This window comes from Penaeus japonicus, unplaced genomic scaffold, assembly GCF_977035675.1.
Source record: "Penaeus japonicus unplaced genomic scaffold, GWHDUDI00000001_assembly GWHDUDI00000017, whole genome shotgun sequence".
Classification (NCBI taxonomy): domain Eukaryota; kingdom Metazoa; phylum Arthropoda; class Malacostraca; order Decapoda; family Penaeidae; genus Penaeus; species Penaeus japonicus.
Genome location: NW_028234419.1, coordinates 7180081 through 7207584, shown reverse-complemented (window position 1 = coordinate 7207584; position 27504 = coordinate 7180081). Strand labels below are relative to the sequence as shown.

The following is a 27504-nucleotide window of genomic DNA, read 5'->3' as shown; positions in this document are numbered from 1 at the left end:
TGAAACTAAAGCCATTTTTGTGTGTTATTTTTGGTATGTTTTATTTTGTTTAGAGACTTATATGTGTCATATGAAAGGCTCTATCAATACTACAGTTGATTAAAATTGTAGTATAGGAGCCATATCTGCTTATTATTTTCTTTATACTCGGTGTGATATGGGAGGACAAAAAACAACTTAATTATTTTGTACTCGTGTACTATTATGAACAAATATGAAATGTATAACCATCCACAATGAAGATAACCTGAAGAGGTAGGGAAAAGGAAAGAAACCTGTGCTTGGAACTATGAGTGCCACAGTAAAAGGCATTCCTACTGGCACAGGGGTACATTTTAGACTCTGGGCATAGTTTGAGTCACCTTCCTCTTCTTGTCCTGCCTGTACATCCTTAATTGGTGGTACTTTAGAGCAAGCGGTTGGTAACTTGTTGTGTTCCATTGTTCAGCTCAATAAAGATGGTACTTGCTAGAGACTGTGGATGGGTGCCATTGAAGGCTCTCTCTCCAGCTGGTGCTAGAAGAAAGTGGTGCCATCTAGGTTATGGATGTTAGGTTTGCTTAATATTATGGTAATTATAGTAATTATGACTGCAGTTGTCATCAACACTCATTCCTTATTCATAGCACAATGAAATAGCAGTCAAGAATGGCATGACACCTGTCATCAGGCCAAAGCTCCTTCATCATGTATGTCAGATACCCATCCAAAATGATAGTTATTTGTATTTGAAAAGTTCCATTTTTATTATCATCATCATTATTGTTCTTACTGTTTAGAGAATAACATTGATTCACATTGTTCTCAGGTACCAGTCGCAACAAAGCACTGTCACTGCGGTCACCAGTTTTTTGAGGAGAGACGTCGGTCAACCACCTCAAACACCTCAGAGGTAGAGGAGATTGACGACGGCCAGTCGAAGGAGATGAAACCAAGCAGGGGATCGGCCACGTCAACTGCAGTCAGCGGAATCATGTCTCTAACGGCATCAGTTGGTAAAGGAGATCTGGGCCCGTCAGCCCCTGAGGGCAAGCGACGCAGCGAGAGGGTCAAGCGGGAGAAGCCGAACTTCTATGATGCCTTGGAGTACGAGAATCAGATGAGGAAGGTAGGTTGTCGTGTATTTGTTTACGAGATGGAGGGATACCTTCAGAAATGTTGTTTGTAAAATGGTTGAATATACACTCATTCTCAATCCCACACCCACATTCACACCCACACCCATACCCACATCTACATCCACACCTACGCCCACATTCACATCCACACCTACGCCTACACCCACATCTACTCCCACACCCACATCCACATCTACATCCACATCCACATCCACATCTACATCTACATCTACATCTACATCTACATCTACATCCACATTTACATCCACATTTACATCCACATCTACACCACACCTACACCCACACCTACACTTCCCTCACCTACACTCAAATCTACACCTGCAATCATACCTACACACACACACACACACACACACACACACACACACACACATATTATTTATTTGTTTATTTATATATTTACTTATTTATTTATATATTACATAGTACAAAGGTGTTCTCTGTTCCTCACCACCCTCCCTCTCCCCAGGCCCGGAAGGAGAGACAGAAGGAAGAACCTCCCAATCCCACGGGACGGGTAAAGCGCGAACGGAAAGTCAAGAACAACTCAGAGCCGGTTAGTGTTACCATGTATCGTTATAACAAGGTCAGTATCCAGCCCAGCGGGGAAGGCAGGCAGGCAGGTGTCCCAAAGAGGAGAGTGATCCCCCCCCTCCAAGAGAGGAACCTAATTGGGAGTTGTAAGCGTTAGCATTCGTTTGAATCTGTATTTTAAGAGTTCCGTAGATGATGAATCGGCAAATTGGAAAGTCTTGCAAATCCTCTTTTTCTTTTATTTATTTTAATTTTTCTCTTTTATTCATTAATTTGTTATTATTTCTATATGCACATATATGTACATTTTTCTTTTCTTTACCCACTCTTAAACTTGCTTGAATTTTCATATGTTAAATTTCTTTAACATTTAAGAATCCTTGCACCTTATCCCTCACCCACCAGAAGATGAACACAAATTGTTACCGTATTGCATCATGTGTGCCAAGTGTGACATAGATGCATTCCAACCTTCCCACTAGTTAATCCTCATGAATATTCTCTGTATATAACATGTAGATATATATCTTTGAATATCTGACTGATTTTGACAGCTAATGACCTCGGCAAGAAATGGACATGAAATGACATCTTTGGGACAACCTCCTAACCTTCTTTCTCAGAAACTTTCCCTTTTTTTCTCTTTGTTTATAGGCTTTATTATTGTATGTTATCAACAGTGGGATGAATGTGAAGTTGAAAGCCTGCTTTTCAAAGTTTACTTTTATCTATTTACTTCAACTCCGTATTTTCATGCTGATGTATGTGCTCCTTCAGTTGCAGATGATGAAAATGTGAAAATATATGAAAATATATATTATGCTTATGCCAATTTGTAGTTTACAAAATAGCAGGCTCAAATACTTTGATCTCACAAAATAAAAACTCTCTTGTATTTTCATTCAACAATGTCCAACACTGTTTTGGAAATGTCAGTTTTTGCAATTCACACACACCACCATACATAATATCAGATAGATATAATGATGGTAATGAGGGATCAGATAGATATAATGATGGAGATGAGGGATAAGATCACAGGAATTGGCAGCCCATCTAGAAAAAGTTTATTACAAGTAATGAGTATGCTTATCAGTTGAGTATGCTTATCAGTTTTTTATTTTAAATGCCAACAAGGCACACTTCTTTGAGTCAGTACATGAAAATTGGATAAATACAGGGTCTGAATACTTTTAATTGGGTAATTCAAAGAATATTCTTAGATATTAGAGCTTGCAAAAAAAAAAGATGAAAAGACAAAATACCTTTTCTGTCAATTACCAGCAGCGTTGTTCATTTGTTGTGGTTTGTTTCACAAGATAAAATTTACCACTGTGGATTACAAATAAATTTTCCTTCACAGAATAGAAATGAAAAAAAGTTATAAGCCACCACCTGGGATGGATATATTCAAGAAAATTACCATAAGATCAGTTTAATCATATTTTCTTTTCCTTTTTTTTTAAATATTGCCTTGTTAGTATTGTATATTTCTCAAGACCATTTGTGGAAGAAATTACTTTTGTAGGGTGAAATTTTCTAAAGATACTGATAATGGCCATATAATTAAGTTGATTAGAAAAAACATCAGAAAAACTGCTATAACATAATTTTGCTTTTTACACTTCTATTCACTTTTTGCCTTGTTTCATTAGATAGTTTTTCATGTTTTCATGGTAATCACTTTAATGTGTCTTGGTTTTGATGTCTGAAGATCAAATAGTGGTATAAGGTCCACATTTTGTCCGTGTAATAAGCAACAAATTCTTGATTGTAAACTGCAGCATGGTGGTTGTCCCTTTCACACAGTTACAATTCTTCTTCCTCTCCCTCTCTTCCTGTCTTTTGTTGATGCTTGTGTTATTCCTTGCACAGGATTATAGCCATTTTTCTTCCTAGTTTTAATTTCAAATAGCTTTTAAGGTTGAATAATAGTTCAAATAAAATCAGGAAATTTACAGTGACTTGAAATTTCAGGAAGAGGAGGAGGATGAAGAGCCAGTGAAGGAAAAGAAGAAGAAGAAGAAGAAGAAGAATAACAACAATGGTGAGAAGAAGGATAAGGAGGAAGAGGTGGACGAAGACATTATGGCAGGCATCACAGCAGAAAAGGAGATTCAGTTCGGCATTGTCTTATCGGACATCAACTTCAAGCTTGGCCTGAACAACCCAAAATTTATCAAAATTTGAATGCCATTCATCTTTTGAGAAGTGAATGAGGCTGGCAGTAGCTCCTGTGGATAGGGCAGCTGTTTTTGAATATGAAATTCAAAGTGATTATTTATTTGAATCGGTCAAGAAAGGAGAAGTACATGAATGCCATTACAAAAGAGAATGAGTTTCAATGCTGTAAAAAGCAAAGAAATAAAGTAGATATTTTTCTAAAGTGATGATAATTGTTGCATCAACTACTGTATATGCAGTATGTACTTGTAGAATGCAAAGTTTTAATTGATTGAGTTAATTTTAAAAGTGAATAATCTATACTATTAAATGAAACAATGTTGGGATTTTGTAATCTCCTTATTCCATCTCTAATTTGAGAGGAAATTTTCCGATGTATTCTAAAATAGGAGAGATTTATTGATAGATCACCAAGTCCTTTTCATCTCTCTGGGACATAGGGTAGCTAGAAAGTTAATTGTCTTGTCTGTACCCACGGTTCCTCTTTGATATGATGAAATTGTTTTTCTGGAAAAAAATGTACTTTTTTTCATATTGGCATTTATATAGTAAGGTGAAGAAAACTGTGGTCACCAATGCTGTGAAGTTATAGAAAAACTCGGAGAAATTATGGATCATTCTTATATATATATATATATATATATATATATATATATATATATATATATATATATATATATATATATATATATATATATATATATATCATTTTGCCATACAGAAAGCTCTGTGATTTGATCATTCATTTTTTCTATTTATGTAAGGGGATTAGTAATTATATTATATTTTAAAAATGAATTGAAGGGTCGTAGAATTTATATCTACTTTATTCAGACTAACAAAAGTATAATTATCAGTGTAATTTATCTCTTCCAATATGTGAAATGGTAGCAATTTTCTTAATGATCATATAAAGAAGAGTGATGTCCAAGGAATCCAATATTGTTTAATGAACTAATTTACACCACAGTACCAAATTTTAGAGTTCCTTCACCGGTACTTTTTTATTATTATTATAATAATTGTTGTCATCACCACTAATTTTCAGCCATTGTAAATATTAAGGTGTATATATTTTCTATGGTTTGGAAAGGGGGGGGGGGTGGTGGAAGGCAAGGATATTTTCATAACTTGAGAAACTTCCAAGTGTCTCTTAGAAGAAGTTGATGCGTAAATTCAAACCAAAGTTTCACACCTCATCACAAATTCTTCCCTAAAGCTCAAATACTTACAAAGGTATTAAGGAAGGAAAGTATTTTCATGTGATTTCTCTTTCCTTCCTCTACTTCCAGTCATAAAGGAGATATTTTTTTGTTTCGTTTCATTCCATTTCATTTCTTCTTTTCATCATCTTCCAATATTTAAGGAGAGAAATCTCACAACTCTTAGTGTTTTCAATCATATGTATTTATAGCATCAGGAAACCCAAAAGACAAAAAAAGAACAAAAGAAAAATCATTTGGTTATTATCTCAAAAAGAGGAAATGCATTTTTTTCATTAAACATTCAAGGGTTAGTCCGTATGTACCATACCATTTCATTTACTTTTCATCTATGCACTTCGTATTTTCCATATCATGTATCATCCTTTTGAGGATAGGTGTAATGAAATAAAGCAGTTCTTTTTATAATAATAGTGTCTTATTGCAAACATACATATTTTAAGTTGAAAACATAATTTCAATACAAATGTATACAAAAGTAAACCTATAAATGGGACCAGTACTGGTTTCATAAAAGAAAAAGAAAAAAATTAGCAATGGTAGCACAAGAGATGGAGTCTTAACCCATTCATGCCGGGGCGGAATTTCGCCTACTCCCGATCATGCCGGGAAGATTTCAAGCGCGTAACCGTTCGTCCCGGGGTGTTTTCCCGCTGCGCGAGGTCGCGCTGACGCTCGCAGAGCGTTTTTCACCCACCCTATCCTTGTGGTTTGCGTGATTGCGTCTAAAGTGTAGACATGTGTAGAAAGTAGTGCTATGTTCAGATGAGGTATATCAGTCGAAAAAGATGTTACAGCACTGTTTTTTAGTGTTATTCTATTGAACTTTTTCCATATTCTTAACTCCTATGTTGTAATACCAATGGGAAATGGAAGCATTCTTCTAGTGAGGTAACAGTTTTTTTTTTTTTTCATTTTTTTTTTCTTCCTAAAAGAAAAGAAAGAATATGAACAACCATACATGTGCATACAAGTGAATGCATGTAACAGCAATGTTTTTTCAAGTGTCATTTTCTTTTAGTGGGGCAACAAAAAGATGTTATATAATTTTAATTTTTTTCTTTTTTTTATTCCCTGGCCAATTACAATTGATTTTACGATAGTCTTTCGACTCAGATCATCTTATTCAACAAATCAGAAACAGAAATCACCATGACGTCATCAATATTACGTATATACCTGTGACGTCATCCATATTACGTTATATCTCATTTTCTACTATTTAGAAGGATAAACTAAAGTAGCAAAGACAAATCAATTATGAAAATCGAATTGTACTAAGAATAATCTATCATTCTAATGTGGACGTTTCAGCACGTCGCTACTGGCCTCCCGGCGCAAGGGCCGAAAATGTAGCCCGTGCCAGGACGTCACCCGGGTCCGGGGCTTTTTTCGACCACGTGTCAGCACGTCAACCGGCGCGATTGGGTCAATCAGGATTGAATACAATGAATAGCCAGCGTTCTCCCAAATTTCAATCCATTCTATACTTTAATTTAATTTTACTTTAAATCCATACAATATCCAGAAATGCTGTAATATCTCACCATTAACCCATTGCAGACGGAGATAAATTTGCTTGCCCAGCCTCCAGGATAGGTTTTATTTTAGAGAGAGACCACTTGAAGCAATATAATTTGAAGCATCCAAATCTCTTTCAGTCATTCATTGTAAAACTAGAGCGGTTTTTGTGTTTTATTTTTTGTGTGTTTTATTGAGTTTAGAGACTTATATGTGCCGTATGACAGGCTCTATCAGTGCTGCAGTTGACTAAAATTGTAGTATGTTATCCATATTAGCTCATTACTTTCTTTATACTCAATGTGATAGAAGTATTGCTGTTTTATGGGAGGACAAAAGGCAACTTTATTTTTTCGTATTTTTGTGCTGTCATGAACGAATACGAAACATATAACCACCTACAATAAAGATAACAAGAAGAGGTAGGGAAGAGGAATGAAACCTGTGCTTGTGACTGTGAGTGCCACATTGAAAGGCATCCATATTGGCACAGGAGCACATTTTAGACACTGGGTATGGATTGAGTCACCTTCCTCTTCTCGTTCTGCCTGCACATCCTTCATCGGCGGTACTTTAGAGCAAGGGTTCATCAACTTAGTGTGTGCCATCGCTCTATAGAGACAGTGCATGCTAGAGACCGTGGATGGGTGCCATTCAAGGCTCTCTCACCTGCTGGTGCTAGAAAAAAGTGGTGCCATCTAGGTTTTGGACGTTAAGCTTGCACGATATTACGGTAATTATAGTAATTATGACTGCAGTAGCCATCATCACTCATTCCTTTTTCATAGCAAAATAAAATAGCACAGTGATCCAAAATCCCCGAACGTCGTGTACGTCATGACGCCCGTCGTCAGGCCAAAGCTCCTACGTCATGTATGTCATGACACCCGTACGCAATGGGTTAAATCCTCATATAACCTGAATGAGAGTAAACAAGACCCCAAAGTGCTCTCTAATGCTAATCTTATTAATTTTGTTAGATTTAGTTATTTTGTTGTAGCTGTTCTCTGAAACATGAATGCTGATGGTCTTCCAGGTGTATAAAAATGGTTCTTGTACAAATTCTGAGTTCTTTATTATTATATATAAAAAACTAGCGTAATGTCACATAACTCTACCTCCTTATTTCACAAACCTGGAAAAAGCCAGTTATGCAAAATTAGGTAGGACCGAAATTTTCCCTTGCATCTTTGCATTATATCAAATATACATAACTTGTAACCATATGAATTATTTTTAGGGCAGTAAAGAAGGGATTAATAGATAAAGACACAAATATGAATTAAGTAATTATACATTACATGTTCTGCTGGAAACTACTGAGGAAAGACCAATTCATGTATCAACTACTACACAATTACTGGAAAAAAAAAAAAAAAAAAAAAAAAAAAAAATAAATATATATATATGAAGCCAACAGTAAGTAGCATAGTGATACTTGTCACCCATTAACAGCAGGTAACAAGATATCACATCCTGCGGTGGCAATATGTTGCCAGGGACATGATATTTTGTCATGGCTTTTTGTACGGCTGGCACGCCAGGTGATCAGGTGTGTGGCGGTTGGCCAAGGCCAGCACGAGTGAATAGCCCGAGGTGTTAGGCCTACACATTTGAAATACCGATTGGAGCCAAAACTGCCTGGTTGCTATCAGGAATGATAAAAGAGAATAGGTTAAGTTTTCTTCCTAAGAAAACGACAACATTTACTCTACAAACTTATTTATTGATAAGAATCTTTGGTTCCAAAGCACCAATACTAATATTGCTACAGTTCAGTTATCATGATAATAATTTCTAATTCTAAAACTATTACACTTTTACATGTCTCTTGTGCATATGGGGTATCCATTCTTTCCTTCAGCAAATTACTTATTTTGTTTCCTGATAATACAATTGGAGATCCCCAAAAATGAACCAGACAAAATAATAAAATATAAAAAAGCAAAGAAATAAATTTGAAATCACCAACTTCCAAATATCTGCAATTCATTCTGCACACCCCTGGTTAAAGATCATTGTACTAATGATACTTTTGTACGTTGATTTCAGTTACACTAAGTTCAGTATCTTCTCAAGATCTTTCAGGCATCCAGCCTTAATCAAATTATTTTGATATTTGAGAATTAGATGTACTTTCCAGATTAAAATGACTATGAATAAAATATGTCTTGTTGACAAGCAGTAGTTATACCTATTCAAACTTTATATTGATTATAGAAGGACAATTACCTGTTGTTTATAACAAGCTCAGTGTTCAGAAGGAATCTGCATTCCATACAAGAAAACCATAATCATAGAATTTTCTTTTCATGCTAACAAGAGAGCCATAGACTGTCACAGCAAATCCATTAGAATGTAAAAAAAACTTTGGTACATTTCCCAGCGATTGTATCTACGATTAAAGGTACCAAATCACACCTTATTGTCATGTGAAGGAAACAAGTTACACAACTACATGCTGCCAATGGTCTTTAACCCATTTGCGCCAGATGACATGCTGACACGTTTCATGTTTTTTGAGTCAGATGCCGGCAACAAGATATTTGGTCAAAGCCGGCGCTCAGGGTGAGCAAGTGGACAGCCCAGGGTCACGGCTAGAGCGCCCGAGAATCCTGATGCGTTAGGCTTATGCATTCGAAAACCCCTGCATTCTGACCATTCAGAGCCGGAACAGCCCTGGCGTGAATGAGTTAAATAAACATAATTACATTAATGAAACTCAATGCCCAAATGAGCAAGTTTTGTATGTCACAATTTTCAGTCTTAACCCAATGCTGACGGGCCTGGCGAGAAGTGGCAACCCCCTACGCCGGACCTATGCAATATTGCATCAGTAACGTCACACTGGTGTGTCGCCCCATCATCAGGCATTTAGCCTTGTCACACGGGTGTGACACACCGTCATCATTGGGTTAACAACTGCACTCCACTTTTTTCTTCTCTCTTCATTTGCAATAAACTGCAAACAAACATCTTTATTACAAAGTAGTTTGTTAGCAAAATCCAAAACTTCTTGTACCCTGATTTGATTTTACTAAAAGACAATTATTACAATAGACAATATAATTAAAAGCTATGTAATATTCAGACAGTTATGTAATATATCAACTAAAACAAAGTTACATTTGACTGAGTTAAATGTTACCTCATTATCAATGACTTTTTTGTCATATGAAAAACAAAAATTTACTTATGCACAGTATCCTATTAAAATGATTGTAACTTCGACAGATACAAGCTATAAAACAAAGCACCCAGAAAAAGAAAAAAAATTAACATAGGAGTAATTTTACAAGAAAGAGTATAGATGACCAAGAGAAAAGGTTCACATAAGCCTCTAATATATTAAATACCAAATTAGAAATATAATCAATTCAAATATTAGTTTAATGCAGCTGTAATCACGACTTCTTTACCAGAGTACTGGGTGAAAATCTAGATTTGGAAGAACTTGCATTATATAGTGTGCAGGGAAATTCAAATTTTAAGGTATGAAAGGCAATTATTCACAACTGATAAATTTAAACATCTTTATTACTATTCAAATTATAAATAGAGCTCTAGCTTCACTTACAACCTACTCTTCAATAGTAAACACAGACAAAAATTAATGAAAAGGAAAATGGGTTGGCAACAGTAACCAAGCATCAGCTGATGAAATGGGGTGTTTCATCTATATACAAAGTTTTGGAACAGCTAATCCTTCTGGCTTTCCAACACCCCTATCACAGTTGTCTGCATATTCCACATAGCGGAAAAGGAACCACAATTATTATTTCTTCTCCCCAGATAAGTTTCTGAAGTAATCAAGCTGGGTTTCTTTTATGGTTTCCTTTATCTTATTGCTGCCACTGACGTCTGTCTGTCGGAAAAGATCTTGTTTCTCCTTTGAAATGTCTCCAATTAAATCAAGTCTAGAATCAGAGGAGAAAAAAAACATTGAAGTTGTGCCAATAAATATTCAAATTGGAAATATTCACCATTTCTTTTTTTTTTTAAAGCTTGACAGCCTTGATTATGCTAACTGTCCTGTGATGTGAAAAAAAACTTGACTTCATTGGTGTGTAAGAAAAAATATATAATTAAGTATATTATGCAGACAATGTTAGAAGTGGTAACATTTGAATGAAGTAACCACATACACAATATGTTTTTATATAAACTTGGGAGGTCTACATGCTCTCTCTCTAAAGAGCATGTGTATGTGTACATATATATATATGTATATGTATATGTGAAAGAGAAAGAGATAAAGAGAGAGAGAGAGATATAGAGGGGGGAGAGAGGGAGGGAGGGAGGGAGGGAGAGAGGGGGAGGGAGGAGGGAGGGAGAGGAGAGGAGAGGAGAGAGAGAGAGGGAGAGGGAGAGAGAAGAAGAAGAGAGGAGAGAGAAGAAAGAAGAGGAGAGAGAGAGAGGGAGAGGGAGAGGGAGAGGGAGAGGGAGAGGAGAGAGAGAGAGAGAGAAGGGAGAGGGAGAGGAGAGGAGAGGAGAGAGGGAGAGGAGAGAGAGAGAGAGAGAGAGAGAGAGAGAGAGAGAGGAGAGAGAGAGAGAGAGAGGAGAGAGAGAGAGAGAGAGAGAGAGAGAGAGAGAGAGAGAGAGAGAGAGAGAGAGAGAGAGAGAGAGAGAGAGAGAGAGAGAGAAAGAGAGAGAGAGAAAGAGAGAAAGAGAAAGAGAAAGAGAAAGAGAGAAAGAGAGAAAGAGAAAGAGAGAGAGAGTGTGTGTTAGTGTGTGTGTTAGTGTGTGTGTTAATGTTAGTGTGGGTGTATATGCTCTACAGAGATAGAGCATGTAGTCCTCCCATGCAATTTATCACCAAATAAAGAACAATCTAAGCTCTATCAAATCACTTGCTGGCCTCTTCCAGAGCAAAGTTATGGTAGGCATATCAATAAGTTTTACAAACATGATACAGAAAAAAATGATAAAATGCCAATAAAATCTGTCCATTTTATGAGAGAATATAATTCACAAACCATGATACTCACCGAAATGTATACACCAGTGACAACATAGCAAATATGCTGCCCATGACGAGAGGTCGTCGATATTTTTGGAAATCAAACCCCCTGAAAATAACAAATTTATCTTGATTCTTATTTACGAATACTATAAAGATGGCACTTGTGTCAGCTGAAAAGTATTATTGATACCAAGTATTAGCTTTATGATATTATATTTTAGTCTAAAGCAGCAACATAAAGATAAAGAGGTTGAACATTAGTATGCATGAAAAATTATGCAGATATACATTTCATACTCATGAATAAATTTCATGCAATCCTAAAAGGATAGAAAAAATATAAATACTCAATCAATTCAAAATATGTCTATTGAGTACCTAAAATGTTCATCATATTGTATTATCATTTAGATAAATTGAAAAAGTACAAATTTAACATTCCTCACAATAACAAGTGGCCTTTAAAAACTGGCCTTTTTTCTGTAATAAAACTAGCAGTGTCCTACTCAAATCCAGTTGAAACTTGCTATGATCTGTGATAGAAGATCTAATATCTGAATCCGTTATCATTAAGTCTAACTAGAGCAAAGACGGCCCTTAACCCACACAGGACGGGTGGTACAGCATGTGTACCGCGCATTCAAAAGCCCAGTTGCCGGGCCCGGCCATTCAATTGATTTAGGCCTAATAATTCGAACGCCCCGGCATTTGGACATTCAAGGCTAGAATTCCCCCGTCGGGAATGGGTTAAGAAACATTTAAGTGTAGGTCCCTGCACAATGATGTTACAATACACAAAATAGCTGAAAAGTTGTACATCTAAATAACCCAGAAGTTGTTTGACATGCATGAGACACCAATGATAAAGACTAGAAAAACAAATCTTCCTTTTCCAGGTCTCAAGGCAATGGCCTTCCCTCAACTCTTGGCAGTTCTGTACGATTGTAACAACAATTGAATAGAATAGAAGAGAAGAGAATAATAATGACATCTATATTCTACAAAAAATCCATACTAATTATGTGAATACTTAATGTTTTACAATTATAAATGCGTCTTTCAATGTGGACCATTATCTAAATACTCAAAAATGCTGTCTAACACATATTAAAGGACTAAATAAACAGAAATATTTACTACTACACCTTTACTGGTAAATTCTTTGCCAAATTTGCATGCACTATATCGCTATCATCATCATTAGCAATATATAATATGTATACATATATATATATATATATATATATATATATATATATATATATATATATATATATATATATATATATATATATATAATTAATGAAATTTGAACATCCAGTCAGTCACCTCAACAATTACAGTTTAAACAAAAATCAAAAGAGCAAAAGTGAAGACACTATTGAAATGTGTATAGATCGAACAAACTAATGAGTATTACATGATTAAACTCAATTCAGGAAGAAAGATTTGAAGGATTTCGTGAAGCGACTCCGAGTGAGTGTGCTCCGGTGTGGGTCCAGGTGCTCAGGCCTACCAACAATACGGGTATATATGTAACCCTCTTTGAAATTGTAATTGCAATTATAACTCCTCTCAAACTAAGATCAATATATATTTAACTATCATATGTATGTATATTAAAATTTAAACCTAAGAAATGATATATCTAAGTATATCGACTTCATTTTATCCCAACATTCGTAAGAATATGAACTAGTGGTGGATTGGCCAGCCTGTCCGATGTAAACACTGCATGGCGGCTCCTCCTTCGAGCACGTGAAATGGGCATCGTGGAAAGGAAACAGAGAGTCTTTTACAAGAAGACCAAGAGAGGGAATATTATCAAGGTAAGAACTATAACGTGTATGAGTTTTGATCTTTATGTACTTCGTCGGTGTTTAGTTTCATTTCCAAGGGTTAAGAGGATGTGGCTATTATGTTAGTAAGGTTAACACTCGTGTAAGTTTTATGGTCATTTGGAGTAGAATTTGATCATTATATTTCTGAAAGTATGTGTAGGGTATTGTCCTGGTTACATGTATTACTAACAGGGTGATACAGAGAACCTATTAGTACTCACAATTTTAGTGTAAGTTCTATGCAATTGCTTGTCACAATTAACTGCAATACAGTGACCCTGCATAAACCTTATTGCCTTGCACTTGTGATGACAAACTATCTCTAGCAGGAAACTCTGAGCAATCCACTTTTTCCCTTATGAATTGTTATGGATGTTATAAAAGCTACATGTCACTGATGCTAAGTAATTTGATATTAACCCATTGGTTGGAGTTTCAATAATATATGTATTCAGTCATGTGGTGGGTTTATGATGTTTGGCATGGTGCCATCTGTGTTTATGACAGCAAATTATGCCATCCGCTATCAATGGGATAATGAACTGAATATAAAGTCATCAAATGTTCAGAATAGAACAACAGGAAGATGGAGGAAAATAAAGGGAACAACAAAAAGAATACATATAGTAACATAATCAAGTTTATGAAATGATTTATAAAATATTCAGTATAAAATCAAAGTAGGATAGTTACTTGTCAAAATCCACGTCTCTATTTTTGATGGTGTGGCTAGCATGCCTCATACTCCAGCAGAGGCAAATAAACTTCCTCCATGTATATTCTGGCAAGAGAGGGCTGGTTCACCTTCCAGCCAATTTGTAATTACATGAGGAACTAGTCCAGATTGTACATTGACAGATTGCTTCATGCAATATTATTCAGAACCAATATTATGATGTTTCCTATGGAAATATAGTAGTTTTAGTTCACAGCTCATAGCTGGGGATCATATGAAATTTACAGGGAAAATTTTAGTGAAAGCATTGAAAAAAAATTGATAAATGATGCTAATACCATAGGAATAATGGTTTCTTGAGGGTTTCATACCTCATGATCATCCTTATAAAGATGCTATATGAGGGTTCCATGGAAACCATTCGAGCACCAATTGATAGCAGCACATGACAGTGGCAAGTTGTTAAGTGATCATAATGGCCTTCATATTTGTGACCAGTCATAGCTGAAAAATACAATGCATCTTACATTGTATAAATTAAATTTAAATATTTAGATATGTGACTGTCGAAACCAAAATTTTACCAAACACTGAAATTTTTGCCCAATAGCTATAATTCACTCAAGAACTATACTGCCAAGGCCAAGATCTTGCATGATATCATGATATTATTTTAAACATGAGAAAGGTTTGTAATGGCAGTTTTCTCAATGAGTCATGGATTATTGGGATGATTATTATAACCATGATTATCTTTAGATCCTAATGGAGTACAATATATTTTGCAGTAGTTCATAAAGGAATAGATAAAGCATGAATATTAGTGCATTAGAGATAGCTTGTGAGGAGAACAAGCAACAAAGAGCAGCACAACCAGTTAATTTATACTGTATGATAAGCCTCTGTTTAATTTCCAGGTTGTGAGAGAACACTACCTTAGAGATGATGTCTGGTGTGGACTTGATGGATGTGGTATGTGTGAGGGCGACTGCCGTCCTCTGGATGTCTTGGATACCAGCGACAGCACATTGGTACAAAAGCCACATTACATTATCATAGATACCAATGTTGCTCTCCATCAGGTATGTGAGAGGAATTTATAACTTTATTTATGATTATGAATTTGTAAAATTCATTTAGTTTACATATATGCAAATGTATACTTGCATTACATACATGTAAAAATGTAAAGTGGGAAGTCATAAAGTCCTCATATTAAAGTGATAATGAATATTTTAAGTACAAACTTTAATTTCCCCCCCTTCTCTTTCATTCATAGATTGATGTTCTCTGTCACGATGACATAAAAAATGTGATCGTCCCACAAACAGTGCTGCAGGAGGTGCGTCACAGATCCTTGCCAGTGTACAAGAAACTGCGGGATTTGATTGACGAATCAAGGAAGAAATTTTTTGTGTTTTCAAATGAACATCATGGGTAAATTTTTTGAGCTTTGCCTTCATTTACTGTTGAGAGTGTTTATGTTAGTCTACTTATTTTTAGATATGAAAATTACATTGATATATTTGTTTTGGGTTGATAAATTGTTCTATTGGCAGATAATGCTTTTATATGATTGCCTTTGTTACAGTGAATTAGTTTTATTTAAACTTGATATAAATGTTAATGGGATTTCAAAGACATCATCATCAGATCGTTATTTCCTTCTTGTTTCTCTTGTCTCCAACTCTACACCCTATAAAATCCTTTTCTTTTTCTGCATATGACAATTACTGATATCCTCTCTCTTTGTTATTATACTTCATCAAAGATGCCAAAGTGCACAAAAAAAGACAAATAAACAATTAAGAAAAAAGAAAAAATAATTCTGTAAAAATTGAATTCTGTAACTGGATTTCATTTTTATTTTTCAGAGAGTGTTACATCGAGCGAGGGGAAAAGGAGTCGGCCAATGACAGAAATGACCGCGCAATCCGAATCGCGGCCTGGTGGTATAAGCAGCACTTCCGTGCAGCCAAACAGAACATTGTGCTCATCACCAATGATATGGCAAACCGTGACAAGATGAGGGAGATGGATGTTGAGTCCTACACAAGTAATAATATTGCTGCCTTTTGTTTCATAGACGGTTATCTTCTCTCTGCTATTAAGATAATGCTGTCAGCATTGTTAGGGATGACTCGATTGTCAGTGTTTCTGTTAGGGTTGATACAAACTTCACTGTTAAATGGTCCTCATATTTATAGAAGGGGACTTTAGTTTAATGTATGTTCTTATAAGTTATGAATCTTATCTTCCAGTGTTTGAGTATGTCTCCAGTCTTCAGAGTTCACCAGGCTTGTTAGACTTGGTGGCCAATATAGAGGAAGACAAAGAGGAAGAAGAGGGCATGAAGAAATACCTCTATAATCCACACATGAGCACAGATCAGATACGTCTCGAGATTAAGGTAGCACTTTTTACCAGTTTAATCAAAGCATCAAATCCTAGGACTTAGAATAGACATGAGAAAATAGCTATTTCCTTTTAGTTTATGAACAGAATTATTGTACCATATTTTGTGAAATGTATCAGTACCTGCCTAGAAAATTGCACCTCAACCTTTCACACTTCCAGAGTGGCCGTCTTCGACAAGGTGTGCTGAAGACATCACGGCACAACTACCTGGAAGCCAATGTTATGGTGGAGGGCCTGGAGAAGTCTGTTCTTATCCAAGGACGGCACAACATAAACCGAGCTCTTCACGATGATACTGTTGCCATCAGGATATTCCCCAAGGAGCAATGGTCTTGTCCATCAACTGTCGTCATCGACCAGGAGAAGCAGGAAGAGGAGAAAAATCGTAAGACATAGATATATTGAAGATTGAAGTATAGAATCATAATGAAATTTACTTATTTTTGTAATATATTTTTTATGATTGATATACAATCATATTGTAACATAATTCAGACTTCTACATAGTTATTCATCATTTAAAGTCTTTCATGATAACTAATCATTGGTTTAGTCTTGTTAAACTGATATAAATTCTTCCACACAGTTAACAATGAAGATGAAGGAGCAGATGAAGCCAGTCTGAAGCAGGAACTGGCTCTTTTAGCTTCGGGCAAGGGGGATGGTGAACGGCAGCCAACAGGATGTGTAGTGGGAATCATCAGACGCAAATGGCGGCAGTATTGTGGAATTTTGAAGAAAAGCGACTTTGCAGAAGTAAGGTTATGGTATATTTGAATACAATACTGGGAGGATTTTTGGTCTAGGAGGAGGTTTATCCATTTGTTAGTGGCTAGATTTTGATTTAGATCTCATTCTTTCACTGCCAGTGGTTTGTCTGGTAGGGAAGTTACTCAGATATCTGACTCAGTCTACATATTTATGTTTTTAATATTCTTTAACACTTTAACCCATTCACGCCGGGGCTGTTCCGGCTCTGAATGGTCAGAATGCCAGGGTTTTCAAACGCATAAGTCTAACGCCTCGGGATTCTCAGGCGCACAAGCTGCAAGCCTGGGCTGTCTACTCGCTCACCCCAAGTGCCGGCCTTGAACAAATATCTCGTCACCGGCGTCTGACACAAAAAACACGAAACATATCAGCACGTCATCTGGCGTGAATGGGTTAAACACCTTTAGGCCATTAGTTTATATTTGATTTAGCTTCTACCTCTGGAAGGATCTTGGAATAATCTCACTTTTTATTCCTCCCTCTCTTTTTCAATTTGTTGCAGAATTTTTTACTGTTTTACATAATGAGGTATCTTCATTACTTGACATTGATACTCTTATCTTCAAGTCCTGTTTTATAATTCCTCATCTCAATGTTTATATATCATTTAAGGTCCTTGAGATTTTTTTTTTTTTTTTTTTTTTTTTTTTTCCCAAAAGCAAATCTTTTACCATCTATTTCTTGCAGTCTACACGCCACTTGTTCATCCCAGCGGATAAGAAAATCCCCTTCATCCGCATTGAAACGAGGCAGGCAGAATTACTGCAGAACAAAAGGATTATTGTAGCCATTGATTCTTGGCCGAGAGACTCCCGTAACCCCAAGGTATGGTCATTATTGTTTACAACCTTAAGAATGACTTTATTTTTGTAACTAAGATTCTATTTCACTTAAAATAACTTTCAAGAAACATTAATGGATAAGAGGCTGATCCACATCTTTACTTCTGGACTGCATTGTAGATTTGATTTTTATAACTCAATTTTAACTTCTATATGTCATTGGCCCCTTATCTACCAACAATTCGCACCTTCATTCCAGGGTCATTTTGTCCGCGTGATTGGAACCATCGGGGAGACTGAATCAGAGAACGAGGTCATCTTACTGGAACATGATTGCCCGCACACAAAGTTCTCAGAGGCAGTCCTCAACTGTCTCCCAAAGATGCCTTGGCTGATTACGAAAAAAGTAAAGAATTTCTTCTGGTGTCATGTTGATGATTAATTCTTATGTTGATAATATAGCATAGAAGATTATTCTTATTCTCTGTATTAATATTCTGTATTCAAAATATTTCCACTTGACAACAGGACGAGCTTGAGCGAGAAGACTTGAGACATCTCGACATCTGTTCTGTCGATCCCATAGGTTGCACTGATATTGATGATGCTTTACACTGCCGTGAACTTCCTAATGGAAACTTTGAGGTGAGTACATGCTTGTGACCTGAATTAGGCAGTTTTCATATGTAATTTCCATTTTTGTGTGGGTGTGTGTTGTGTGTGAATAACAGAGCATCTTCATTATTGACACCCTCTTGTGTGATTTTTTTGGAATAAAAGATATCATTTAGTTCTTTTGAAAACCATACCCACCATTGAATAATTAACAAAGAAACTAATACACTTCAGGTTGGTGTCCACATTGCTGATGTATCTCACTTTATCCGACCCCACACTGCATTGGACAAAGAGGCTCAGAACCGCAGCACAACTGTGTACTTGACTAACCGTCGTATTGACATGGTGCCCGGTAAGTTGTTCATTTTTTTCAGTAGGTCATCCTTTGCCATGTCTTGTGTTTTCTTTTGCAGATGATTTAAAGAAATAACTGTATTTTTCCTGATAATGGTAATGGGTGGGATATTTTTTATCTTGTTTTCCTTTTTCATTTGCTTTTGTACAATATTTAATCATAATGAATACTGATCTTGCAGGTATATACTGTTGCTTCTCCTGATCCTCTGTCTCCTCCAGATTGTTTATATATACACTTGTGTGTGCACGCATGTGTGCGTGCCTGCATGTGTGTGTCTGTCTATCTGTCTATGAGAGTGAATATAGATAAAACTATTAATGCGTTTTTTCTCTTCTCTTCTCTTCTCTGCTCTGCTCTTCTCTGCTCTGCTCTGCTCTGCTCTGCTCTGCTCTGCTGCTTCTTTTCTTTTCTCCTCCTCCTTTCTACCATTTCTTCATCTCTCTGTCCATGTTTTACATGCTTACATTTTGATTATTTCCATTAGGAAGAAATAGGAAGTAATTATTCTTTCTTTGCTTTTTCCTTTCCTCCTCACTTTCTTTGTCAAAGATTTCATTTGTTATAGTAAAGCATATAAGTAGCATATGTCATGTATATAAAATTTTGATTTCATTAGTATTTGATTGATTGTTTGTTTACTTATTGATTTATTTACTTTTAACCCATTCCCGACGGGGGAATTCTAGCCTTGAATGTCCAAATGCCGGGGCGTTTGAATTATTAGGCCTAAATCAATTGAATGGCCGGCACAATACTGTGCCGCCCGGCAACTGGGCTTTTGAATGCGCGGTACACATGCTGTACCACCCGTCCTGTGTGGGTTAATTATCACCAATAGTCTCTAAATTGAGTTTTATCCAACTTGTCCCCTCCCCATGGCCTGGGAACATCTATGAACATGCAGTCGATACACACACACACACACACACACACACACACACACACACACACACACACACACACACACACACACACACACACACACACACACACACACACACACACACACACACACACACACACACACACACACACACACACACACACATACACATACACATACACATACACATACACACACACACACACAATCACACACACACACACACACACACACACACACACACACACACACACACACACACACACACACACACACACACACACACACACACACACACACACACACACACACACACACACACACACACACACACACACACACACACACACACACACACACACACACACAGACACAGACACAGACACAGACACAGACACACACTAACACACACTAACACACTAACACAGCTTGGAACATTTTGATGTTTGACAGGCATGGTTGAACTAAAAGCCCATGAAACTAAAAGGGGGTGATATGTGAGGAATTGTGGCGTAGCAGGTAGTATGGTCAGGCTTGCACAAATTTGGAGTTTGCTGGAGCAGAACTGGTTTGTGGAGAAGGGGACATGGTGAACAAAGATTGGCGTCAGCTGAACACACGTCTTTAGTATTTATATAATTTGTTATTTATTTATTTCCTTTTCCTTCAGATCTGTTGAGTAGTATGGCGTCAGCTGAACACACGTCTTTAGTATTTATTTAATTTATTATTTATTTATTTCCTTTTCCTTCAGATCTGTTGAGTAGTAACCTGTGCTCACTCCGAGGATGCGTAGACAGGTTTGCCTTCTCCGTCCTGTGGGAAATTTCACCCAGTGCAGAAGTTTTATCGTCAAGGTTAGTTTAGTGATTATAAAACCTGAGAAAAGCTGAAGTACTCTCTCTCTATATATATTTAGTGTTTGCTTAGTCATTAAATTGTCCTGTGATTTCACAAGATTACCAACTATGCACCCAAGTCACTCTTTTCAAATGAACCCTCCGTTACCTAATCAGGTTCCGGAAAACCATCATCCAGTCAAGAGCCGAGATGAGTTACCAGCAGGCCCAGCAGCGCATCGATGACCCTAACATGCAGGACAGCCTAACCAAGTCCTTGAGGAACTTGAATATGCTTGCTAAACAACTGAAGAGCAGGAGGATCAATGACGGGTAAGTTGTGAACTTGATGGAACGTTTCCTTTGTTGTTTGGCATATTTTTACCTGTTATACTTTTTGGTGTATCTTTTTGTCTCCTCCCTTTTAGTTGGGTACTTTTTTCTTATCATTAATCATTGTTGTTTCTTCCCATATTTTCCTTCTTTTTTTTTCTTTTTTTTTTTGTCTTCCTACTTGTCGTTTCATCTTCTTTCTTCCTGCTTTTTCTTCTCTCCTCTTCCATCTCCTTCTAATACTCATTTCTTTGTTAATTTCTTTTCAATATTTCCATCCTGCTTTCCCTTTTCTAAATAACGTTACATTCCACTGGAAATATTCACTGTAACACGTTCCTTCATCCAGAAGCGTAGTAGTAATAGATCATGATTCTCCCCCGCAAACAGTGCTCTGGTTCTGGCGAGCATGGAAGTGAAATTCCACATAGATCCGGACACAGACGCTGTTGTTGACATTGTGGCCAAGCAGCACTTGGAGACCATGAGCATGGTGGAGGAGTTCATGTTGCTAGCAAATGTGACATCAGCTGAAACTACTCTCAAGGTCAGTCTTTTGTTATCAGGTGCAATGTACTCTTCTGTATGTTTATTTTTACCTTGATGTATGTGTTGATATAGATTCAGTAACAGGAAAAATGATGCTTTGATTGAGTGGTTGTTTTCCAGCTCATTCTTTAACTTCATGCCATTGTGTATTCTTTTATGTGTATATTTTATCTTTGTGAATATGTTGATAGTCATTCATGTTGACAGGATTCATAAAAGAGAATTAATAATAATATATTTTGTTTGCATTCCAGCACTTCCCAGACTGTGCTTTGTTGCGTCGTCACCCTGCACCACCGCACTCAAATTTTGATCCCCTTCTGTTAGCAGCAAAGAGTCAGGTTAGTTCTTGGTTATGCAGATTGTTGTGGCAGGCACTTCAAGGAGAAAGGATTAGAATAGATGAATAAGTAAACTAAGTAACATAGCCTTCAATTTCAATCTTGCAATTCTTCCTCTCACAGGGCATCGAACTGGACGTTTCATCCAACAAGACTCTTGCCAACAGCCTCAACCACGCCACCCGCGACAACAATCCATTCTTTAACAGCATGCTAAGAATTATGACAACACGCTGCATGATGCAAGCCGTATACTTCTGTTCTGGTACGCTAGAGCCAGGAGAGTTCTACCATTATGGTTTAGCCACACCTACATACACCCACTTCACCTCTCCCATCAGAAGGTTTGTGATATTTCAGTCTAGAAGTCCTTGACTGAGAGCAGTGTTTTGTTCTTGAGTTGCTGTTAACTTTTATACAAAATTTATGTATCATGGCTTGTTTGCAGTAATTTTAAGAAAAACCTGTGTATGTACATGTACTTATTTATTAATTTTGTTTTGTAAATAGTATGCATAGGTATTTTATTCCTAATTTGTAAATGCCACATGTATCACTGTGCATTTACTAATGTTAAAAGCTATTATTTTTACTAAATAGAACCATGTGATTTTGGTGTCCTTTTCATATGTCATTATTAAAACCAAAAATCTTTTAATCAATTTTTTGTTTAGAGTATATCTTCATTCCCATAAAACAAAGGAAGAGAAACTCAATGAAGGGAATGGTGACAGCATTTCAAGATCAGAGAATAAAGTTTTGATATATATTTAAGTAAATTACTGAAATACTGACCTTTATTCCCATTTCATCTACAGATATGCTGATATTATAGTACATAGGCTTCTGGCAGTAATTATTGAGGCAGACAGGACTTATCCAGAGTTGTTAGAATCCAAGAAATTGGCAGAAATGAGTCAGCACATCAACTACAGACACAAGATGGCTCAGTATGCTGGCAGAGAGTCATCAGTCATCACTGCAATAGTGAGTTCTAAATTGATCTCTCTTTTTCATTGTAGTCACAGATTGAAGTTTGATTTTAAATACTGATGTGTCAATTTACACAATGCATCTGACTAAATGTGGACAATTGGTTGTGATAAGCTACCTTTTTTTTTCTTTTTCTCTCTCCTTACCTTGTGTACACTATCCAAGTTATTAGATGCACTTGGTAGAAGATAAACTAGACCTTTTACCTTCCCTTATATACAATGTGTTAATGATTAGATGCAGATGTTTGGTTATAATGCTGAGCTTTTCTTTTTTAGTCATCGCTCAAGGGCAAGGTGTCCGAGTTTGACTCCTATGTATTGTTCCTGCACAAAAATGCCATCCAAGTGCTTGTACCAACGATTGGCCAGCAGCTGACCCTGTACCTTGACAGTAAGAAAAAGCCAGAGAAGGACAATAAGAAGGATGATAAAAAGAAGGGAGGCAAGAGAACCGATGCCATGGAGGTCGATGATGATGTTCCTGCACCCGAGTTTGAATTTAATGAACAGGTTTGCATTTTTTTTTTTTTCCCAATCTTTGGTAGTTTATCATTGCCCTCCCTCCCTCCTGAATTGCTCCCATAATGCAATATATGTATATCATACTATACTAGAACAGAAATAAAGTCTGTTAAAATTAAATCTGTTATATATGTTACAATCAGGGAGCCTATAAAACAGCCATGATGACTGAATTTTGATAGCACAAACAAACAAGTTTTGTAAAAAAATATATGTATTTATATAAACATGATAACCCAATGTTCTCTCTCTGCTAGGAACTCTACATCAAGTGTGATTCGATAGTAATACGTCCCTTCGACCAGCTCTTCATACAAGTTACTGTCGATTCCTCTGATGTCCAGCACCAACGTGTGGTGTGCAAGCTGATTCGTCCTGTGATTCCTGGATTCTCTGTCCCATCCACGAAAAAGGACATTGAACCCCCCAAAGTCAGTCTGACTAAGAAGAGGAAATCATAATACATTATATTACATTGAAATCAAGAAGACCAAGGAAGCTTACATCAATGTTTTATTTTTGGTGGGGATGTGGGGGAGGATTCTTATACAAGATAATTCAGTTTTCTATATTTTCTCTCCATCTCTAATCTTATGAAGAGTACAAACATTTTCTGATGTGGATTTGGCATAGATTATCAATTACTCTTTTTATGGAGGAAATACATACATTCAACTCTCCTTTTGTCTTTCTCTCCCTCCCTATGTACAATGCTGTTTTAAAAGGAAAATATGCATTTTCTAATATAAGGACTTTTACAAACTTGTTTGGAGATGAGAGAAATTCATATAAAACATTTGTTAAAAAAGGCTCTCTCTCTCCATCTGTGTCTGTCCGTGTGTGTGTGTGTGTGTGTGTGTGTGTGTGTGTGTGTGTGTGTGTGTGTGTGTGTGTGTGTGTGTGTGTGTGTGTGTGTGTGTGTGTGTGTGTGTGTGTGTGTGTGTGTGTGTGTGTGTGTGTGTGTGTCCGTCCGTCTATGTGTTCATTCGTGTGTGTGTGTGTGTGTCCATCTGTGTCCGTCCATGTGTGTGTGTGTCCGTCCGTCTATGTGTTCATTCGTGTGTGTGTGTGTGTCCATCTGTGTCCGTCCATGTGTGTGTGTGTCCGTCCGTCCATGTGTTAATTCGTGTGTGTGTGTGTGTGTGTGTGTGTGTGTGTGTGTGTGTGTGTGTATGTGTGTATGTATGTGTGTGTATGTGTGCATGTATGTGTGTGTATGTGTGCATGTATGTGTGTGTGTGTGTGTGTATGTATGTGTGTGTGTGTGTATGTATGTGTGTATGTATGTGTGTGTGTGTGTGTGTGTGTGTGTGTGTATGTGTGTGTGTATGTATGTGTGTGTGTGTGTATGTATGTGTGTATGTGTGTGTGTGTGTGTGTGTATGTATGTGTGTGTGTGTGTATGTATGTGTGTGTGTGTGTATGTATGTATGTGTGTGTGTCCGTCCGTCCATGTGTTCATCCGTGTGTGTGTGTGTCCATCTGTGTCTGTCCGTGTGTCCGTCCATCTGTGTCTGTCCGTGTGTCCGTCCATCTGTGTCTGTCCGTGTGTCCGTCCATCTGTGTCTGTCCGTGTGTCCGTCCATCTGTGTCTGTCCGTGTGTCCGTCCATCTGTGTCTGTCCGTGTGTCCGTCCATCTGTGTCTGTCCGTGTGTCCGTCCATCTGTGTCTGTCCGTGTGTCCGTCCATCTGTGTCTGTCCGTGTGTGTGTGTGTGTGTGTCTCAATCTGTGTCCCGTCCGTGTGTGTGTGTGTGTCCATCTGTGTCCGTCCATGTGTGTGTGTGTGTCCGTGCATGTGTCCATCCGTGTGTGTGTGCGTGTGTCTCCGTGTGTGTGTGTGTGTCCGTGTGCGTGTGTCCGTGTGCGTGTGTCCGTGTGCGTGTGTGTCCGTGCTCGTGTGTGTGTGCCTGCGTATTTATTTTCCTCTCTTGCACACACGAATGTGTGCGTGTGCACTGTAGGTGTTTAGACTATCAAAGTGAAAAAAATAATTTGTTACTGAACGCCATGAACAACTTCGACCCAAATGAACCTGTGAGCGTGACATGCTGAAGCAGTGTCCGAAGGGCTGTATTTGCATCACAGCTAAAGTCGAGGAACACCGGCATCAACAGCAACGCATAAGAGTGGAGATGAAATAGCCAGACGATTCTCCAGAAAAAGGGTTTGTTTGGCTCCTTAGTATACAATAACCTGATTGGTCATATCGGGGGAGAGAGAATCGATTATATTTATATACTAGTGTATATTAGTTTCACATGCATGTAGACGATAAATATAGTAAATACTAGTTTACAATACATTTGTGATAGTTAATATTGATAACAATATTTAAGAGAACTCTTATCATCCAAGTGCGAAATACTTCAATCAACTAGACAAATACATTAACTGACCCGGATAATTTCTCCCCTTCCCTTGGTGATAATGAGGTGCCACTGGGGCGCCGCAAGCTAATTTTAGCAAAGTAATCCCGTTCGATCCCAGCCCTTTAGGCTACGGGAAGTTGCGTGCGACTGTCCTTGTAGCATTAACGACCCGACCCGTCTCAGTGGGTTGTTTCATCCCTTAAGTGAGTAACTTTAAACAAATAATGTAATCTAATGCGTGTACGTAGATGAAATAAATCGGCCATAATACGAAAGGAATGTGCTAAAACGTGGATGCATGCATGCATACGTGTATTATTTCCTTTCTTTTTGTGGCTGAGTTTTATTTTCAAGTTATTGTGTATGCTTTAAATGGATGAATCTTCTGTAGATTAAGAAGGCCTTTTGTATAATGGTAGTGAGCAAGGAAAACTTAGTAAATGGAGTAACAACGTATTGTAGAAAGTTGGTTGCAAAGCAGGAAAGGATTAATAGAAGAAAATCATGGAAATCACTGGTTTATTGTCCAAATAAAAATACGAAAGTCTCTACCTAGTATTCATATAACGCGGAAAACTTGCCAGCCCACACAGCGAGAGTTCCGTGGTCCGTCCGCAGCCTTTCCCCGGCAGATCCGTTTTCCTTCGCTGAGAGAAGAGAGACGAGATCTTGTTCTGTGACAGTCACCGAGAGAAACAGACCGACCAGCCAGCCACGGTGGTCAGTGGCGACGTGCATCGCTGAACGAATGGTTAAGAGGGGCAGTTGGCTGTTCGGTGGCTGAAGGCGGTGGCAAGCACTAATGCATCAATACAGCCCTTACCAGGTCCTGGGTCACGAAGATAATCCTACAGATAGAGCGAGCACAACTGATATCTTTGGCATGAACCTGGCTGGCTTAGGCTTTACATTGCAACTGTGAAAGAGAAGAAAGGATAAGTATCGCAAACAGGGCGGAATGGACTAAACATTGTGCAGCAATATAAATCAAATGATGAATATACAGAGCAGAGTTACAAAAGCAGTAATAAACCAGAAAACACATGGACTGAGTGACCAATAATAAAAGTATGATATAAAACTAGACAAAAAAGAAAACCGTAAAAAATAGGCCAGAAGTAGAACTAAGATACACAAATTAAAAAACATACTAACCGTGCCCTGCGGGATCTCATTCAGCCACAAAACAGTCTCCAAATATTACATTGACTCCCATTACTAGTGTTCAACATCACTAATCTTCCGTGTTAAATTACATTCAAACATTTTTGACCTGAAAGCCACATTTCCCTCCTTTTCTGGTTTACAAAGAGACACTGGAGCGACATTAGTCATGCCATACGACTGATCTAGAAGATTAGGAGCTGATCTACCTCGCCATCAGAGCTTCTGTCCAAATATTTTCCTTCTGAGCAGCATTCGAGGCCATCTCCTTGATCAGCATAATCCATTTCTCCTGACGGAATGTATTGTTTCAGGTGATTCAGATGGACTTTCAGTACACCACAGGAGGGTTGCAGCTCTTATCTCCCCTACCACTGGGCCTAATTGTTTGTTAGCCTTGTAAGACCCTTGGCATCTGTCCTGCAGGGCTCCACCTGGAGTGAAATTTCTGTGCAGGACCAGATCAACAACCTGGGGCT

The 27504-nt window shown here is 37.5% G+C and overlaps 3 protein-coding genes across 4 annotated transcripts in view; 2 read left to right on the top strand and 1 right to left on the bottom strand.

Annotated features, from left to right (window-relative positions):
* Positions 1-3910, top strand: part of LOC122253863 (uncharacterized) — a 12892-nt gene extending 8982 nt beyond the window's left edge. The window contains exons 2-4 of one of the 2 annotated variants that reach the window (XM_086545923.1): positions 809-1108; positions 1609-1725; positions 3651-3910. In XM_086545923.1, coding sequence (XP_086402049.1) covers positions 809-1108; positions 1609-1725; positions 3651-3863 — 630 coding nt within the window. In that variant the 3' untranslated portion in view covers positions 3864-3910. The remainder of the gene's footprint in view (positions 1-808; positions 1109-1608; positions 1726-3650) is intronic. The other variant, XM_043017250.2, reaches the window with a different exon arrangement.
* A 4396-nt stretch (positions 3911-8306) lies between these two features.
* LOC147469988 (uncharacterized) lies at positions 8307-13095 on the bottom strand. Its single transcript, XM_086545924.1, has 3 exons — positions 12985-13095; positions 11590-11670; positions 8307-10518 (listed from the first exon to the last, which is right to left on the bottom strand). Coding segments are annotated over exons 1-3 (225 nt in total). The 5' UTR covers positions 12987-13095; the 3' UTR covers positions 8307-10376.
* A 143-nt stretch (positions 13096-13238) lies between these two features.
* Positions 13239-24170, top strand: Dis3 (exosome complex exonuclease RRP44-like protein Dis3). Its single transcript, XM_086545921.1, has 19 exons — positions 13239-13393; positions 14999-15163; positions 15361-15518; positions 15956-16137; positions 16343-16491; positions 16659-16884; positions 17086-17255; positions 17958-18095; positions 18312-18458; positions 18581-18697; positions 18902-19022; positions 20666-20768; positions 20928-21083; positions 21474-21630; positions 21887-21973; positions 22097-22317; positions 22792-22960; positions 23245-23478; positions 23748-24170. The coding sequence occupies exons 1-19, from the start codon at positions 13328-13330 to the stop codon at positions 23949-23951; spliced, it is 2970 nt and encodes a 989-aa protein (XP_086402047.1). The 5' UTR covers positions 13239-13327; the 3' UTR covers positions 23952-24170.
* The last annotated feature ends 3334 nt before the right edge of the window (positions 24171-27504 follow it).

Coding starts and splice junctions, on each gene's coding strand:
- LOC147469988 (XM_086545924.1), bottom strand. Junction 10,519..11,589: donor TCACTGGTGTATACATTTCG/GTGAGTATCATG, acceptor CTCTGATTCTAG/ACTTGATTTAATTGGAGACA.
- Dis3 (XM_086545921.1), top strand. CDS start 13,328: ATGGGCATCGTGGAAAGGAAACAGAGAGTCTTTTACAAGAAGACCAAG. Junction 15,519..15,955: donor TTTTCAAATGAACATCATGG/GTAAATTTTTTG, acceptor TTTATTTTTCAG/AGAGTGTTACATCGAGCGAG. Junction 21,974..22,096: donor TGTTAGCAGCAAAGAGTCAG/GTTAGTTCTTGG, acceptor TTCCTCTCACAG/GGCATCGAACTGGACGTTTC.